Source organism: Anas acuta, chromosome 12 (genome assembly GCF_963932015.1).
Source record: "Anas acuta chromosome 12, bAnaAcu1.1, whole genome shotgun sequence".
In the NCBI taxonomy this organism is placed as follows: domain Eukaryota; kingdom Metazoa; phylum Chordata; class Aves; order Anseriformes; family Anatidae; genus Anas; species Anas acuta.
In genome coordinates this window covers 16,114,079-16,134,058 of record NC_088990.1, presented here as the reverse complement: position 1 = coordinate 16,134,058, position 19,980 = coordinate 16,114,079, and the positions used below count along the sequence as shown (strand labels likewise).

General features: G+C 37.9%; 1 protein-coding gene and 1 long non-coding RNA gene across 10 annotated transcripts in view; one reads left to right on the top strand and one right to left on the bottom strand.

Moving 5' to 3' along the window:
* LOC137863309 (uncharacterized) overlaps nucleotides 1–19,980 on the top strand; it is a 29,531-nt gene that overhangs the window by 4,024 nt on the left and 5,527 nt on the right. Inside the window, exons 3-5 of the long non-coding RNA XR_011100859.1 lie at nucleotides 5,644–5,804; nucleotides 15,371–15,432; nucleotides 18,935–18,994. This is a non-coding gene — a long non-coding RNA (uncharacterized lncRNA). The remainder of the gene's footprint in view (nucleotides 1–5,643; nucleotides 5,805–15,370; nucleotides 15,433–18,934; nucleotides 18,995–19,980) is intronic.
* The window catches only part of OTUD7A (OTU deubiquitinase 7A), a 159,795-nt gene continuing 140,153 nt past the window's right edge, over nucleotides 339–19,980 (bottom strand). For 8 of the 9 annotated variants that reach the window (XM_068696339.1, XM_068696340.1, XM_068696343.1 and 5 more), the window contains 4 exons: nucleotides 18,683–18,832; nucleotides 14,041–14,155; nucleotides 13,737–13,821; nucleotides 339–11,815 (listed from right to left, as the gene is read on the bottom strand). In XM_068696339.1, coding sequence (XP_068552440.1) covers nucleotides 10,382–11,815; nucleotides 13,737–13,821; nucleotides 14,041–14,155; nucleotides 18,683–18,832 — 1,784 coding nt within the window. In that variant the 3' untranslated portion in view covers nucleotides 339–10,381. The remainder of the gene's footprint in view (nucleotides 11,816–13,736; nucleotides 13,822–14,040; nucleotides 14,156–18,682; nucleotides 18,833–19,980) is intronic. The other variant, XM_068696346.1, reaches the window with a different exon arrangement.

Below are 19,980 nucleotides of genomic sequence, written 5' to 3'. Positions count from 1 at the left end.
TCCTGAGGAGAGTAACAACTATCACAGCCCAAAGTGTTGCAGCAGTCCTTGCGCCTTTAGAGCCTAGGAGCTCAGAATACTCCATAAAAACTAAAGCTGAACAGGCCTGACAGTGCCTGATTTCTGGCTTTTGCCAATTACCTAGTTTATGCAAATTAATCTTGAAATGAAACTGAGTGACTTTATGGCAACAGAATGGAAGCTTGTGACGAGCCAATTATAACCCCACTGGTTTGCAGCATGCTCCCTGCATGCTTCTCTTCCAGGCTTCAGTGTTTCCCCAGCATAACGCTGAGGAGAATGCACAAAAAGCACAAATAAGAATTCAAGCAAACAAATACTTTAGAAATAAATTAATTTTATTGAATAGGCATTATAGCTTCTCTCCGTTTCAAATAATGGAGAAGCCAACTCACACAGATTACAGAGCTATCAGTTACTTGGAATAATCTTTCATAAAAGAAAGAAATTAAATACAGTTCTGCTATAAAAAGTGCGACAGTTATAACTGGAAGTTTCTCAAAACATAAGCAAGTTTTACTAGCTATTGCAAAAATTGGTTTAGTGCTTAATACTTTACAAAGTAACAATCCAACTGCTAAAAACAGCTCTTACACATCATCTTTGTCAAAGTATGGATCAGATTAAAAATGACATTTAAATTGAATTAGAATGAAAACTGTATGTAGAAAAGGTTCTCAAGAACTCACACGTTTCACAACAAAAATATTAATTATCCTTTAACATTGTTTAATGCTCGCTTCATTTGAAAAATGGATTTAAACATGTGGCAGCTTAAAAATGATCAAGTGTTTTCTTTGCAGACAAAAGTGACTGCAACCAATCGCATCTTTAAATTATGAATAGGGAAGGCAATGGAAAAAGATAAATTCACTTCATTCATACACCATGTTTTGCATGAAAATTGTCAAATATGGAGAAACCTGTAAAGTCACTTCAGCTTTAAATAAATTTCTGATATATATACTTTTTTTTTTTTTTTTAAATCCAAAATCAATCTTTGCTAAAATAGTATAAACATATAGAAGACAGTAAGAAACTCAAGCTCTGAAAAATAAGAAAGGTGGTGTGCCTACCAGAAAGTTGAATTCTGAAACCAGGACACTAGCCAACAAAAAAATAGTGAGTCTTCCTTTATTCCTTGTTAACCTTACTTAAGCCTTGGTGAGAGCCAACTATCTTTCTTTGAAACATGGACTGAAGTTACAAATACATTTATCATACATTTCTTCGGTTTTAAAAATGCTGACTTTGCTAGGTTATTAGAAAGGGTCACATTACCTGTCCTCATTTTTATAATTAATTAGCTTTGGTTATATAATTGAACAGAGACCTTTTGTTAATGAGTAAATGAACTTCTATAAACTAAGAGTGTGACATCCATGCTATTTCAAATCTTTGCGCAGACAAGCCACTCCATATGCAAACTAAACATAGAAGGAAAATCTGCCAGAGGCTTAAAAAATATCCTGCACAAATGAGAACAAAGAGCTTTAGGACTTGGCTAGGGAAGTAGAACGTGAAAGGAAAATTTTAGCAGGTAGCAAAATAACATATACAAACAATTTGGGGAGGGCACATTATATAGTATGAAGTTGTGATCAAATCACTACTCATCCCTTTTGTGTACCTTTTGTGTATAGTACTTTGGATTGTCCTACAAAATTTGCCCTTATCTGAGAAGCGTTGGGTTGTAACAACACTGGACTGTGTAGGATGCACACATAAAAAAAGTATACTGAATGTCAGAAATACATGTGAATTGCATTGATCGTTTTAATGTTTCATTCAACTGTTCCCATACAAAAATATCAGTCACAAGAATCAAGGAGGAGGAACAAGGCCTTCCAAGGAGAACAAAGTCTTTCAGCCATGCAACAGTTAACTCCAAGATGTCACAAAAAGTTTATAACAGTAACTTACTACTTGAAATTGAACAATAAAGCTCTAGATTGATCCCAACAGGAACACAAGAGCCATACAGTTCCGAAAAATTGCATCACAGCTGAATCATGGTAAGGCTGGCACATTACAAACACAACATGGAGCTACCAGGGTAAGAACAGTGGGCTTGAAAAAACACATGGAAGTAACTGCTCCTTCCCGGGAAAGAGCACAGACCTAACCTACATAATTTGGACAGTTTTCTACAAAACTCAAAGCTGGCCTAGGGTCCCAGCTGTGGCTGGGAACTCCTCAATGTTTAGGTTTGAGTGTCTAATTCCATTCATTACTTAATCTGGGCTTAAATCTTGTTTGTTCTCCTTGGTTTATGATGAATGAACTGAGATTGGTATCATGTACATGCAAAGCTCCTTGAGAGGCTCCAAGGGAACAGCGTTTTCTGTACTGTACATGCACTTTGTGCATTATACAAAGGCTGTATTTACAGTACTCGGAATCTTGAGCAACAAAACCAAAATCATTCCTTCATTTTTGTTAGTATTAAAACATAAGTGCATACAGTTTGCAAAGTTGAGAGACGAGCGGTTCTATTACGCCCACATGGCTGTTTCAGTTCATACCTGATTGCGAGCCCGTATTGAAAGGAGACATAGGGCACACTTTTAGCCTGAGATGCCACGGTTTGCTGCAACATCTCCTGCATATTTTAACCCAAAGCATGGGGAAGAGGCTTTGTGTTACTCAAACCTAGAGGCAAATGACAACAAGGCAGTGTTCACTCCATCTGTACTGCAGAGATACTGTTTAAACACCACCAGCTAGAAGGAACTGTGTCTGTTTCAGCTAGGCTGGCCATGGCTCTCAGGCTCCTGACACGCTGCCAGGCTTCATTGGGCAGAATTTCTATGCCAAAGGATTCTAATTTTATTCTGTGGCAAAGCACTTTCATGAGATTTACCTCAAAAGGTGCCTTTTACCTCTCAGTTGTCTGAGAAGGAAAATGCAACTCCCGTATAACTCCATTTTCATGTTTACATTGATTTTCCACACAAACAAAGAACTGGGTCATTATCATACAAGCAACAAGCTATTATTTTTTTTCCCCCTTTTTTGAATTTCCTGCTTTAAAAAACAAAAACAACAAAAAAAAAAACATTTGAAAGGGGAAGAGGAAAAATTAAATACACAGCTCTCACAGAGAAGCATTTTAGGCACTAAGTCTAGTTCTAACAGTGGATCACACTTTTGCAATTTCAGATGCTCCTGCCATTACGATAGCATTCACTTAATGAGAGAAGCAAACCTGCCATTGTTCTCTCCATTCCTCCCCAGTAGTGAGCCTCTGCATCAAAGTAAGAGGCTAGAGTAGATGCAGAGATGAACAGCAACACGTTTCTGTGCTTTCCCAGAATACAGGAAGATGTACATAGCTTCCAGTCTTCACAGGAAATAGTTTTTGATAAAACAACTGTTTTCCCTTGTTTAGTACTTTGGTGCCATGGTTACTACACTACCCACCACTCGACTATTTTTACCCTCGTTGCTTTTTTTGACCAAGGTTTTCTGACACACTGACAGTTATCAACAAATTGTAATTTTTTTAAAATAAAAATGTCTTCAAAAATGACAGGTTATTTAGATGAGTATGCAGACCCTTATGCAGACTACAGCAGGCTAAAGTGTTTTACTCTCTTGGCTAAATGAGGAAGTGGGACGGAGGCTGCATCCAGTTAAGTGACTCTCAGTCCCCAGAGAGTCGTAATTTTAAGGCTGTTTGGAACCCAGTGGCTTTTACCCATGTTGTGTTTTCCACAGTGCAATATGTGCATCAGCCATTTCAATTCACTTGGTACAGTACATGCATTCAGGTAATGGGAGAAAAAACAGCAATCAGAATAGCATATCTACTTCAGAAGGAAAAAAAAAGTGATCATGATATCCAAGAAAAAAAGGTTTATATCCCTCCCCCGCCCCAAATCAGTGGAATACCCTAGGCCTGTTATGAATGCAGTAGTTAAACGTACAATGATATGGTGTTTTGGTAGAAAGCAAGTCTCTCCATATTCAAGCAATCACCTTAAGAACAAGCCCAATTATTTGTTCATACATGGAAAATTGCTGAAGATGAAATGTAATTTCCATTGAGTGAATGGAAGAGTAGAATATTAAAGAAAAGCCCTGAATGTGTGTTGGAGTGATGCCCACTTGATTTTCTGAAACCAAGAAAGAGCTTGTGCTCCCACAGAAATTGCTGTTCAGTAACATTAAAACCTGTATGTCTATTCATTAGGAGAAACCTAGATGCAGAATCCTAACATTAGGCATCTAGATTTGACATTTTTGGTTGCAGTACATACCTTAATAGGAAATTCTTAAAACAAACAAACACCACCCCACCCACCCACACCCAACAAATCAAATCACAGAAGTTATGGAATTTTAAAAGCTATACCGACTCCCACCTTAACATATACATTAGTTTGCAAAGTCTTTTTTGCACACTTCACCAGTAATCGATATGTACAGTACAAAAAAATATTTAGGAATGAAATCTGAACACTTTAATCTGCAGGGAGACAACACATTTGATATATATCAAGACATGATGTATCTGCCAATTAGAGGATGATATTTATATGATCTAGAGTGATTTTCTCCCCACACACGCTAGATGATTGCACTGATTATTAATTCTTGATTTTCATTTGGAAGGTATAATAAATCCACCGTTCTTTTTTTCAGTAAAGGAAAATAATCCTACTTCAGTGGATTCAGGGTGTGTTATGAATGTCCCAAGTCAATTAATATCTGCGCAGAAATGTTTCATTTGGTAAGAAAACTTTCCAGATGAATGTTTATTCAGAAGCTGCTTATAAAAGTGGCTACTTGTAGGGACTGGAAAGAAGAGTGGAAGGAGACAGGGAGCAATAGTGTTGTACCAAAATATATAAAGAAAAATTTAAAGCTTTTCAATTAAAAAAAATTGTATATTCAACTCTCATTAGACATAGATGTGCACAACAGACAGAGCAGTTAGAAACAAGTACATTTTTACAAAGCTTTCTTTTCATGGTTAATTTCTACCAGCACTTTGGAAGGTAACCTACTAAAATGATGACCCTGTTTATAATAAAGGCGCAAAATATTGCTCTGTAGCATATTTTGAAAATAATATAAAAATAATTTCTATATTACAATTTAAACTTGGCTTGTAAAATTCCAACATAATACAGCCTTAAGTCTACAAACAGAACATTCTTAGAAACACCTTTGTGGTTTTTTCCTCTCAATTATAACAATATAGTATTTTTAGTCATATACACTGGAAATTAATGTGCAAATTAAAATCAATATTAGTGCCTGTTATTGAAATAATTTAAATTCTATACTGTATACCATTTGGTGATCCTCTATGTAAGCTGCCATACCTTAAAAGAAATACGCTTCAAGTACACTGACAGAGACTTAAAATACACTAAGCTGAAAAGCCATCTACAATCAGCATCAGTTATTTTGCTTTACTGGACCTACATTTATTTGAGATTATTGTGGTTTCTATCAACATACGGGTTTCTAACTGTGCAAAAACATTCCCAGTGTTATGAAGACCTTACTCCCGTACTAGCTCATACTCTATTCTCACATCCAGCTTTCAAGCTGTGCGTCTGTGAAGCACCTGGTTTAAGGCCCCCACTGCTGACGGCATTCTGTTCACAGATTTCAGAGGACAGCAGATTTCATCCAAGAGGCCTAAGGCATCCCCCTACACCTCAGGCAAAATTCTCATCGATTCTCTCACTGGAAGAGCAACAACTGGCAGCCTGAGGGGAACAAACACTGACTAAAGGGCTCAGGCCTTGATCCCACAAACATTTATGGTAAGTTTCTTAACAGTTATGTTAAGTTTCTGAAAATGTGCAGTCTCCTTGTCATCAGGAAGACTATTCATATTGGTGAAGTTGAGCACCAGTGTAATTGCTTGCAGAATCATAGAGTTGGAGGGCAGTATTTTGTCAGATCCGTGCTGTGCATTTTTTGATATCTACACATTCATCATCACAAGAGAAGTAGATTACCCTGAATATGCCTGTATGTACAAGGACTGATATTGCCTCAGCAGACTGCTTCGAACTGCAGTCAAATGGTGCACAAATCCACGTTAAGCATCTCTCTTCAACGCTTTCTGTATCAAGTACCACTGTTCATCTCATGAGTTTTGCAGTTTTAGAAAAGACGACTCTGAAGACTTCACTTGGCCTAGTTAGACTTATTAAGAAATAAGCAACACAAAGCCCTCCAAATATAGCATCTTTCTTTAACTGATTCTTCTTATGCTATCTTTGACTTAGGAAGAAAGGACCAAGTGCTAAAGAAAGCTGGGTCACACATTATATTCCATTGCATTTATAAGGCTCAATGAACTATATTAGCAAAAGATTAATCAATCATTTTAAAATCCAAAACATCTTAAGTTGTTTTTGATAATCTATGCCACCTTCTTCTGAATGAGCTGCTTGTTAACCACTTGCAAGTGATACCCACATCTGAAGAAATACTTGTAAAGTCTGGCAATATATTTATTAACTCTTTATAAAGCATTTTAAATGAAACTTTAATATAAAGTGTGACTGAAATATATTACGTACTAGAAGCCTCCTCTATTATGAGCAGACCTTTGTATCCAAGTTTAAGAACAAAGTAAAAAAAAAAAAAGTTTGCATTAAAAAAAAAAAGTTTGCATAATAGGTTTCAAGACTTTTTTAAAGTAGAAAAAATGCACACACACACACATTTGAAAAATTCCAGCTTCTTCCAACCTAAATATCTCCTAGTGATTTTATATCTATTCTGGGAAGGAATAGCCTACCCAGGATTTAGTCTGTATTTTGGAATCTGGTATTGTATCAAGGAGAAAAAAAAAAAAAAGCACACACAATTGCAAAAAGAAGCATGTGCATTGCAGCCACTTGAGCTAACAGAAGACATGAACAGGGTCTCCAAAACCAAAAGTGACTTCTGTACAGCTTGGGCAAATTGGTAACTCTAGCAAGCTCTGAAAGGTAGAGGGGGTAGATCAGGCATGGAAATGGACTCACTGATATGCTTTCAACATAAGAAAAATTGACACAAAAGAACAGTCAAAGGTTAGCTATTTAGTGCAAGAACAAAATACATTTGAAGATTATGGTTTCTCACAGCCAGATAAGGAATGGCACGATTTCTTTCAAGGCTGGTGAATACAACTCACAAAGTAGGGAATTCTCTCTGAAAAAAAAAAAAAACAAACAAACAAACAAAAAAAAAAAAAACAGGTAGAAAATAGCTTTTGTAACTATAGTCTGCTTTTAATGGGACACTCACTTCCTTCAGAAGGAAACTGTTTCTGTGTATCTGGACTGTTTAATTCCAAATATGGTGTCCCTGGTAAAAAACTGACACAAATAGAGATGCATCTGCTCAGAATTTAAAATAACAATAATCATCATCATCAGTATCATCACAATAACTCTTGGGGGGAGGGGAGAAGGGAGGAAACAACTGAGGAAAAGACAGGTAAGATTTTAACTGAAAAAAATTCTCAAAGCAAGCAGGAATATTAAGCAAACTTTTTATAAAGAGTTATCAAGAAAAGGACTCTGAGGAGACTGGCACAACTAAAAAGTGTTCTATCATTACATCATGTAATTTTTTTTTTTTAAATGAGCAAACAGTAGTGGTTAATACTTATGGGAATATTTGAGTGACTAAGGACGAGAGTAAACACTATCCTTTATAGAAAAGCCTATTGTTATTCAGAGGACCAATTAATTTCTCAAAATAATCTAACACAGTCACAATCTCTATTCAGTAATTTAGAAGCGAGTCATAATCTAAATATTAGCCTTCTGCATACTTATTTGTTTTGGGAATAGTACATCTTTAAAACATACTATAGAAACAACCCCTTTGACAAATGGGAACCAGCAAATTCTCATGGTAATTTCTTGGTTTTACATATGTGCTGTTATTTTTCTCCTCATTCAGAAAAGGATACAACTGACTCAGATACATGGGCTGGTGGAGTTTGCTGCTAATGTAATACTTCTTAAGCACAACTTCACACAGAAGCATTTCTCTGAGTATCAAATGCTACTGCTACTCTGATGGTCTAAGAATTCCTAAATACCCGAATATTTCTTAATTTGATGAAGTTTTATCCTGTCAATTTTATCCATCTCAGCAGCAAATACAATCAAATACGATGCTTGATTTAACATAATGTGACCTGCTTTAACATAATCTGAAATCACAGATTTCTTTGGCAATGAAAATTTGCATGTAATCACAACAGTTAACCAAAAAAGGACACTGCTTACCAGTGTTTACAACCAGAGACATGGGATTTAGAATCTGCTTACCTTAAGCAACGAAGTCACATTGAGTTTTAACTTTTCATTAACCTCACCAAAATTGCCCTTTTATGTATGACTGCAAATTTAGTGACATCCAGTGTATGCTCACTATACTACAAGAAATATGAAGTACAGGTCTGGATTCATGGAACAGCTTTTAGGGCTTCTTAAAAGTGGCTAGCAGACTTATTTTTAAAGCATTCTTCAAATCTCCCATCCAGCAGAAAACCTAAACATATGGTCAATTTTAAGCATATGCTCAGTTTCACAAATTTCTGTGGGACATTACCAAACACCTATGAGCTTTTCCTAAAAGCAAGTGAGCATCAATATTAGATTGTGCATCATCTTTCACAGACTACTTCACACTTAGCTTCAAGACTAACTCACATTAACTGGACACAAGTCAAATGGATGGCATCACCCATGCAAAGAATAAAAACTAGGGTACAGCAGGAAAGAATGAGAAATGATTCCTGGGAAAGAATCTCTTTTGTGCAGGCCAGAGAAGTGCTATTCTATAATGTGTAAGGTAAAACTCATGTTCTGCACCTTTAGTTGGCAGAGCAAGCAGTCTTGAAGGCAACACTTCACTTATTTGTGGAAAATGAGATCTTTCTCAAAAAAAAACCAACGACATAGGTAGACAGTAGATGAACTGTTGCTTTCAAGGGTAACTTCTTACTATATTCTGCCAGTAGGCAGTAGAGGGGTGTAAAAACTGCATATGGTGTTACCAGGAAGACTTGCTAATTTCATACATCTACTTTAACAGTATTTCTGGTGTGTTTTACAGAAATGTTTCTATGAACAAAGTTCTATTTTCAAAGGTACTCCAAAAACTTACATAAATATTTGGTTTCAGACTTGTGCAAATCTGCACTAGGAGAATCATACTTGGAGGTACTTTATAGCCATCTTGGAGCCTCCTGGCAGATGAAGAACTCACTGCAGGAGAAGACTAAATAAATAGGTGGAGTCAAGTGTCGTCAACAAATGCTCAGAAGTGATTATGTCTGCAACAACTAACAAACAACGATGTTGGAAAAGGAATAAATAATGATTAAACTCATATAATGGTTAAGGGAATCCACTGATGCGATACATTTGTTTGGACAAGCAGTTCATTCAGCACTAAACTAATCCTAAATTTCCTAGCTAGCCATCAAATTTTTCAAATCTCATTTTTCTTATTTTAATATTTCTTCCAATTTTAATAACAATGAAAATAGAACTGAGATTCCAGTGCCCGAAACCATACTACGTGTAGGGTTTTTTTGTTTTGTTTTTTTTTTAGGAAGTGAAGTCTTGCAGGTCATAATTTATCTTTTATAAAACTTGTTTAAAAAAACAGTAGAAACAAAATTGGCTCAAATCTACTTTTTCATGAAAACATAGAAATAACTGGTAAGAACTTAAAATTAGGAAAAGCTACAGCCTTCATGAATTCAGACCTTTCACTTCCAGTTTCCTAGAATCGCTCCAGACTAAAATTTCAGACTAAAGTACAAACATTAGTAATAATGCAATATACTGCCATGTTAAAAACGTGCATTATGCAAAACCCACTACTCTCCTGAAGGAAAAAAAAAAAAAAAAAAAAAAGCTATTAAAAATTTAACTTTTACTGAGGAAAAAAATACTCTTATAATCATTATAGAATTTCAAATGTTTACAAGGCAGATACTACCCTACTGCAACACCACATCTCCAGTATTATGACTTTCCCCTATCATACTACTACCTGAGTGATGTCAGTGTAAATTCAGGCACCATTAGTAAATTTTTGACCAAACATATACACAGCACTGACAAAGAAGTAAACAACCCTTCAGCTTACCATTATATGTAAAAAAGACACTGACAAAATGGAAAATAATATATATATTTTTTATGATAAATTAATCCTATTATTTCCTCATTGCCCCGGAAAAGCGAAAAGCTAGACACTAATTTACTCATCAATCCTTTATTCTTTTTGTAAGGATTCCTTTTACTGCAATTCAACACTGTTTACTTTGTAAGTAAGAAAATGATAAAACTAAATAGTCACAGAAGAATCCTCAATGCCTGTGTCCCTTGCTTTCTCTCTCCCTGCGCTTCAACTCTTCTTTGTAGCAGTATGAACAGTAATTTTCAGTCTCAGGACGACCATAAAAGGAACAGTTATCCTTCTTACAGCGGTTCTGCTGGATGGGATATATTGGGCAAACTGTGCTTCTGCCTTGATTTTTATCATTGTTCAACCAGGTCTGAGGAGCATCCTCATCAGCATATTCTAAGCAGTCTCTAATATCGCCGGTATTGAATCCATTTGTGTATGTCTGAGACTTGTGTTCAGTAGGCATGGCATAGCTCAGCGATTCCACTGTGTTCACCGTACGGATTCCAGATATCCGGGCTGGGCTGTAGCTCTGAGAAGACAGGGATCTGTTCTGCTGGGGGTACGTGGCACAGGTTTTTAAGGTGCCGACAACTGGCTTGTAGGTATCATCTTGGAAGCTCGATGGCTTGGAGTTGACATCATGCAGATGGATGACACTTTGCCTTTGAACAGGTGGTGTATGGCTATAGTGGGCAGAGACTGGGATGGGGCCGCTTCTCTTAGCACCGTTACTAGGTGAAGAAAATGACCCAGGCGTGGGACTAGTGCGATCTTTAAATTTTAAAACCAGTTGAGTTGTATGGCTTTGAGGCAAGACAGGTGATGCCCTATCCTGAGGAGATGCTTCTAACTTCTCTTTTGAATACGCTTCTGGCTCCAGTTTCTTGGTAGAGGACCCATTCAGTGCAGCCTTTTTCTCAGCATCCTTTCTTTTCTGTTCCTGCTCTGCATTGAAACGCTCCTGTGCGCTGGTCAGGTAATAACCTATCATCTCCTCGTGGAACTGATGCCTATGGCTGGTCAAAAGAAGGCCAGCAAAAATAAACTTGCGTTCACCCTGCATGGCAGCTCTCAAAATATTGAGGCTGAGTTTCACATCAGTGCTGTACTTCCATGGGTCAGACTGCTTGTCAGAGAAAGATTTAGTGTTCATCTTCTCAATGGGTGAGTTGCTAGCTCTGTCAGTAGGAGATGGAGTGGTCTTTTCAGACGGAGAAGTGCTTGCAGACTGCCCAGATTCCTCTTTGCTCCCTTTTCGAGACTTAGACTTCTTCTCTTTGACTTTCTCTACAGTGTCACCATTTTTCCCATTTCCTGAATTTGCCCTGCTCATTTTGCCATGCACCAGGCCTCCGAGACCACCCATATTCTTTTTCAGTTTAATTCCCAGGCTTTTACTGAGGCTTCCAATTTTATTGGCAACTGAATCCGTCCTGTTTTTGTCTTTATCTTTCCTCTGTTTGTCCTTTTCTTTTTCTTTACTGTTTTTGCCATTATTGCCGTTGGAATTACTACAGATGGAATCCCGGTCCGAGTCCATTGAGTCAGCCAGAGACTGAACATCTTCCCCAGCTGAAGCTGTAGGGGATTCTGGTTGAGCCAAAGGGGCCTGCTATGGAAAATTAACTATAATTAGGTACAGCAAAATCAGTTTCATATAAGGAGTCCATGCAAAAAAGACAAATCTAATATAGACCTTGACATTGATTTTAAAAGCCTACTTTTTAATTTACACACTGACATTTTAGACTTGTTTCTTCACTTATTTGGCTGTGCTATCTATCTTGCTTGATCCTACAATCCTGGCTCATTTCAAGCACGTTTGTAGAGTAGAGGTCAGTCAGCCAGCCGTTCTGTGAAAATCAGTGTCTGAATAACAGGGAGAGGCAAGTTAGTGCTCCTGTCAAGGGGTCTGCAGCTCAGCTTCCCTGGTTGCGTTGACTAGCAGAGCGGCTGGCCAGTGTATAGAGCCCAGCCATTGCATTGGAAGCATCCTCAGTGCTTGCTGCCTCTCAGCCAGGCGGGAGACAGCCTAGAAAGAAACTGCTACCACTGTGATGGGAAGGAAGCGAGGTTCTGCCGAAAGCTGTGAGGGGGATGCAGCACACAAACCTGTCTGCAGTAATATTTCAAAATACACGATGTTCACAAAACAACTTACATAAATTAATGTTCAGGTTCCTGTACATGAAAACTGAAGTTACAATGCCTCAGAGCTAAACAACTTGCCTGACATGTTAAATATTAAACTTAAGCAAACGGACCGAAGAATACAATGACATATCTATTTGTTCTTTATCTATTTGTTCTTATTGGAAATACAATGCAGGTAAAACTGATGCAAGGAGTGTGAGTTCCGAGTTAGGTTTTAGATAAGGTGATAAAGCATCTTCTTGAAAATGCAGTTACAAGGATCCTAAGAACTTTAAAATTTGGCTGCATTTATTTAGTCCTGCAAAACTTAGTCTTGCATTCAAACATCATGAAGCTATAATCTGCTGAAGTTAAGTTCAAAACATGCATACAAAACATAATGAAGTAGAATAGCTCTGGAGATGTATTTATTTCCACTACAGAAATGTGCACCTCTTGTCCCCGAGTGCTTAGATGTTGTTTCTCTAGAATCCCTGAGCACCTCGTCAACCAGCTGGGAGCAGAGCTGTCACTTGGCAAAGGTGGAAATGAATGCTGAAGTGACTTGCCCATGCTCGCATGGCAAATCCAAAGCAGGGAGAGGCAACCCTGGTCCCACAGGTTTCAGGTTCACAGCTTACAATTACAGGACCATTTTGCCTCTCCTTTTTCTGATGTGGTGGCTACCACATTAGGGTGAAACTGTAGAAAAATGGATTTTTTTCCCCTCCTGCAGCTTGTTAAATCCTGTCTCCTTTTGTGTTGTGTTCCTCCTTTCAAATACCATCTGTGTAGGCTGTCTAAATCACCTTCATCCTCTCCTAGCAACCTTTTGCCTCTAGACTAACCTCTCAATCTATTCAATGTAATTTGCAGAGAAATTTGCAGCTGACAAGGTGCCAGCTGGGCACAGTTCTAAAGCAGTTTTCTGAAAGAACCAGGCTCCAGTTCAGTGCCAGTCTGCGGCCTTTTGTCAGCCACTCTACACTGGGAGCTGTCCAGGAGTCCAAATCTGTTCTCAAAAACAGAAAGGATGAGGGACTGGTGACATAACAGTGGCACCAGGAGAGCAAGCCAAAGTTCTGAGAAAACTGGTGAGAGAAGGATTGTTTTAAGGTTTTTCTGAACTGAAATAAATAAAAGAAAGATAAAGCTAGAAAATACACTTCAGAACAGAAATACGAGTTGCAAAAATGTACAAGTAACTGTTTTAAAAACAAAAACCTATAAAAGCTGCAAGCCAGATGGCAGTGACAATGTGCCACAAGTGACTTGCCTCTGCTGCTAGGACACTAGGTGGTTCTAGGCAGCTGCCCAGTCCATGCAGCCTACTCCACACAACACCCTGCTGTACCTCGTTATCACTGATTTGGTTTAAATTAAGGAAAAGTTTACCTTACCCGTGTCTCAGATGGTATGCGTATCCATGTTACATTCATATAGCTGTGCAGAAGATTAAGTTTTGCCTCGAGAGACAGAATCAAACTAAGGATGAAAACAGAAGGGAACAAACAGTCAAAAACACTCCAAAAGAGAAAGCGATACTTCACAGGGAGAGGCCGCACTGCTCAGCGTAACAGCAGCCTCCCACGCAACCAGAAGACGTGAACAAAGCCCTCTCTGTTAGCAGTTCTCTCAATACTTAGATCAGGTATGGCTCAAGACATTTTACTGCTTAATACTGAAGTTACAGAAAGGTCTTACTTGGCCAGTCTGGTGTTATCATTGTCATCTTTTCCCCACTCCCAGTCTTTCCCAGGATCAACCGCAAAGTGCAAAGGCAGTAGCTTGTGTTCAGAGTCAGTCAGGGGGATCACCGCTGAAGTAGAGAAGAAACAAGGATTGGAGGGGAAGGAACAAAAGACCTAGCTGTGAAAAGCACTTACAAATAAGAAGGGTAAAGAAAAAGGCCAGAAACCAAATGTGCTGCAGAATTGTCTCATCTGTATTTAAATGCTTGTGCGATAAAGAGGGGAGGGAGGGGGTAATGCACTGATCGCTGCTGGCATGAAGGATAGTCACCAGTGGAGGAGGGGAGACCTCTGGGAGAACAACATTGCCATTTTGTAATGCACAATAAACATTTCCTGGAGACAGAACATCAGAACAGTACAAAGCAATAAAATGTTGAAATATTCCACCCGTCCTGCCTCTCACACAAACGCTCACACATGGTAATTATTTTGCCTTTTCAGGTTAGTACCGTTTGGTTTTCCACTGTCAAAGAATAAAGATAGCAGCATTATGTGACAAAGCAAAAAGTAGTTACAGGGCTTTGGGACTCAAACTGTGAATTAGTGTAATTGAAGAGCAAAGATCAGCATATAGATGGGCTAAGAGGTCAGGTTAAGTCCTGTCTTGCGTGCGGTGTTAGGACCATTACCGCTGTTATATCCCAGCATTACTGTCTGGGTGTTTTAGCGCTTCTGTTCTCTTGCCTCTGCTAGAGCTCTCTGCCTTTTGACATATCTTAATGACTCTGCTTTATACTCAGCATGCAGGGACTGCAGGCTGGTTTTACAGAGTGTCTATCATTCATCACCAATAAACTAAGAGAAAAGCACTGTCAGCTTTAATTAAAGCCAGCAATTTGCTTCCATTTCATTAGAAAACACACTTAAAGCTGTTGAGGGACTGGGGTGGATCCTCAGCACGATGCAGGTCACTGCTGTTCCTCTGACAACCAATGAAGGAATTTAATTTTCTGTACCGTAGGCTTTAAGGACTTTGCCTGCGTAGTCATTCCAGGCAAGCCAAGCAGCAAAGAATCAGGGAGAAATCACCCAACAGCATGGCAGTGATTACTGAAAGTTTATTGCACTTACTGCTTATGTGTTGCTTACAGTATTTCCTGCTTTTCAGAACATACATGTCAAAAACAAAGGCACAGTATTTTTGGTTAAGCATTGCTCTCCCCTAGCAACATGCAGGAAATATAATCTGCATTTTTGATTGGCATGGTGAAGTCAGTATTAGGTTCAGGCAGCCTCACAACAACTGCAGAAAATACGCTTATTTTTCATCTTCTCTGCAGGTTGGATAACGAAGCCACAAACTCTACAAGTGTCGGGGAAACGTTGCCCCCTACTGTTTATTGTAAGTAATTTCTGAAATATTTTCCCCCTATTAACTAACTGCAAATACAGTATAGAACAGCTGGAGATTCATCAACTACAGCTGCCCACGTTCCTTTAAGATACGAGCACAGAAGTGAATATTGTAAGGGAATTTAGCTCCAAAGGAAACTCAATGGGAATAACAGAGTCCAACTCTATACAGCGCAAAATACACTGTAAAGCTCGCTGTTGAAGCACAAGAGCATAAAGGTAGAGCAGGGGTGGGAACTGAATCATTTTTATTAACACTTATTGGTGTAAATTTGAGGGCTTACCCTACTGCATTCCATGCAGTTTTTGCAGCAAAAGGGGGTGGAATAACTGAGAACACAATTAACTGATGGTGTTTCTAAAGGAAATCGGATATTCTGCCAATTAAGTTAATTATACAGAGAGCAGGTACTGACTGGATTTACCAATGACCTCACGATGCAATATATCTACCACCTAAAGGAAGAAGGCAACTTAGGAAAGTGCTGCATGGTAAGCTTACAGCCTGGCAGGGCCCTTCTGCTAGCACCTGGCCACATGGCTACAACCCAGGAGAGAACCAGAAGAGTGATCCTGGGGCAGGCAGAGGGGGCAAGCTCGGACCTAAGAAATGCTATAGAGTGTATTTGCCTCTTTGAAACAAAGCCTTAGAAAGTCAATTTGATTTTCTTTTCTGACAGCATAACGTTAATTAGTTTTCATGTAGTTCAATAATTAATAATTTGCAGAAACAAATTTTAAAGGAATCCTTTCTAAAGCTAGCTGTTTTGAATAGCTAAATGATGCTAAAAATGCACCTTTTAAAATGCTTACTGATAATAAATTTTATTAAAACCTTAATTTCTAAGTACAAAACAAAGCTTAGATGTGATTGCGTATAAAGTGTCACTGTTACCTTATTTGCATGGTATGACATCACGGTCTCCATCTTTACACAGGAATTTATGTTAACTAAGTTTCTCAAACTGAGTGGAATAGAAGCCATATACTCATTTTCTTATGGGTAGTTTGAGGTTGGTATGACACACTATCATCTTCCTGCAAAAGGTATCTTCTAAAGCAATTTTGGAGTTTTAAAATTCTAAAATTTATAATTTTAAAGTCCTAGTGCTAACAGATGGAATATGTCAAAAGTAACAACGATTATTTCCTCCATGTCAGTTTGAAGACACACACCAAGGACTTTCTTGCTATTCTTAAGTTTGGTGCATTGCCTTCCATGCTGTGAAGTCACAGGGTTTCCTAGCACTCATTTTCATTGGCATGAAAATGGCATTGTTTCTCTTCTTCATAAAAGAACACTAAGCATTTCTCAAAACCCTATAAAAGCAAAATGCTGATGCAGATGGTGATGTACTGCTGTTAAAAACCACCGTCAGGACTCTCACGCTTGTTATTGCAACCTGGCAGTGGGGAGCTGTTTCACTGCTGGCTGGCTGACAAAGGGTGGGAGTGTGGGAGGCTCTATGTTCAATGAAGCAGTCTTAGGTGAAGCTAAGAACCAGTCTTTATTTTCCATAATCAAAGCTATAAAACACCTGCATAAACAGCCTGAATATGAATATAAAAGTATTTACAGGTTTTTGATCAGATGTTAAGAGTATAAATATTGCGACCCTAAGTTATGAATGACCGGGTTATCAGAGACGTACTTCCATTTAAGAAGTCATAGCTCTACACTCTCAGCTGCATTCTAGCAGGTCAAAATCTGGCCATGTACGGTGGCACCTGTGCCATCCTATTCTGACCCCTACTGCTGTGGCTCTCCCTTCCTCTATGCCAGAGCTGCCAAAATCTCTATGTTGGCAAGATACAAGAAATGGGCATTATTAGAGCATCCTTGTGCCAATCTATTTCCTGTCAGAGCATTTGAAGAACAACAGTAATGCTGTGTTAGCTGTTAGCAGTCTCTAACAGCAACAAGCTTTGCAGCTGAAAGCTAAAGCATTCCCTTCATCCCAGATTTAATACCAACTGCTTTGCTGCTCCACAGAATTGAAGCCTGTGTATTCAAGGCCCTGACGTAAAAACGTGTAAAATCTGATCATACAAAACAAATATATTTTGAATCAACAGACCTCGTAATTAACTGCAATGAACTTATACATAAACAAAGCCAATATTTGATGTTACTAATGCTGTACTGGATATTCGGGAGCTTTTTCTCTCCCAGCACCTTTCCTTTATGAATATGAGTGCAGGACAAGCACATAAAAATTTCTAACCACAAGAAGAATATTTAACAGTATTTACAATATTTACTGCTAGTATTTGTGGGAGAAATCAAATACGTGACCTTGTTATCAAAGATCTTATTGTGTATCATTAACAGGAATATGTGGCTTGTAATACTGGATGTACCGCTGAATGCACTGAGCAGTAGCCTTCTTCACTGTCTTTTGTCAATCGCATCACTTAGAAGATGCCACAATAGCAAAAGGTTACTAAAACAGAGTGTTATAGTATAATTACTGTTTAATTTATAGTATAATTACTCTAAGTATATTACTATAATTACTATTATGCTAATAATTTATATGTAGTTTTCCTAAGGTGTACCTAGCTAAAAGAACTCTTACTGCTGATAAAGATTATTATGGTATACAAGCTTGAGAAAAATAATTTAACACGTATTTGAAGAACACAAAAAAGGTAAGCACTATGATGCCTCTGAGCGAAGAAGCCCCTGCTTACATCCAACAGTGACAACAGTTTGAGTAAGCACACCTAAGTTAGCCTTAAATAGTCTGCATGCTAACAACAATAATAATAATAATAAAAGAAAAGCCATTAGAACATTAAAGCAATCTGAGAAAGCATAAATAGGCAGTAATTGAAATAACTATAGCACGACCATAATGTTCCACAAACCCTGGCAGAGATAAGTTTTTTTCCTTTGTTGTTTCTTTTTTAAACAAGGACATTTCTTATTTTGCACCTACATCAGGCCTTCACTGACAACACCTGACAGCAGCATTCAGTGACCAAACGCTCTGACTAGGAAAGCCATTAATACGGCCCAAATTGACTGTAGGTCTACCTTCTTGTGGACTTCCTTGTAGACAGTGACAGTTCAAGGATTAGAAGTGAAGGTTCTTGGCTCCTGGTTTAAACCACTTAGGTTTAGACTTCTAAGGATGTATCAATAAAATTTGGTAGACACTGCTTCCTCTCTGATAGACAAATACACTTACAGGTTGACGAAAGTACTTTGTGCATTGTGTTCAATACAAGCATACCTTGTTCTCTCTGTTGATCTTTTTGTTCCATGGAAACAAGAGCAGAGAAATGTGCCTGATCGTAGGCTAGAACAAGGGGTGAGCAATGACATCTGTTAGGTAGAACTTCAAGTGGCAAATAAATTCCTCCAAATGGTATAGGTGCAAATGCTGCAAAGAAAAATTAGATTATTATTATTATTTTAAACTATGTCAAAGAACAAACACTTAGTTTAATTATATTGTGTAACAGTTGTGCTACATCATTTTCAGAGCTCCAGGAGAACAGCAGAGAAGTGGAGAAATCAATTTGGGAAATAGTCATAACAACAGGTATATTTCCAGACAGTTTTATCATGAAAATTTACTAAGAACAATAATGAAACCATTCTGCCTTCACATATGTTTTCCTTAATGCAATTGTTCACTAGGAAAGACATTATGGTCTTTTAACAAAATCTTGATGATTCTTAAGTGTTTGCTGCATTTCTAAGGGCAGCAAACTCTCTCCTTTGAAAGATTCCACACTTTGTTTTATATAATTATGGGAAGAAACAGCACATTTGGGCAAAAAAAGTCTCTCAACATGCCTGTTTCTAACCAATTATTTTTCCTTTTGCTGTGAAAATACGAACCCATATTGCTGAAGTATTTCCAAAGTGATCATAAAGAAAAAATGTATGCAAACAACACACTGCTTTTTGTAAAGACTTTTTCTTTGAACAGGTCTGCTGCGTTCAAGCTTTGGGATGATGAATAGTATTGTCTTTTAGGTAGAAATCTACATTTTAGTGAGTCTCCAAATTTGATGAGGTTATTAGTCTTTTGGAAAACCTATACTTTATACATACGAGAGTTAAACTGGGATAATTTGATCACCTGGTCCATGAGGCCAGCAATGAGAAGAACATTGGGATTAATGTAACAATCAGATTGGGTCAAGTAGAAAAAACTGAGCGAGTGGAGAAAACTGGGATAAGAAAAATTATGAGAAAGTTAAGTAATAGTGATTGACTCTGTTACAGCAGATAGCAATCATACAACCATTACTTGTAGTTCAAAAGTCGAAGGAATCTGGGATTACTCAGCATTTTTCCATACAAGTAAATTTCTATAAACTCAATCATGTGTTTCTCATTCCCGTTTACTTAGGCAACATACTATCATCAATTAGTTCATGGTAAAAAGTGAAAGAGATCATGGCTGCTCTGCTCAGACAGCTGACCAAGTGGTTCCACATATGAATCTAACATTTGAATGTTCACATGTGTAAACTGAATAAAACATTCTGAAACATTTAAATGAGAGGGTGGCAAAGT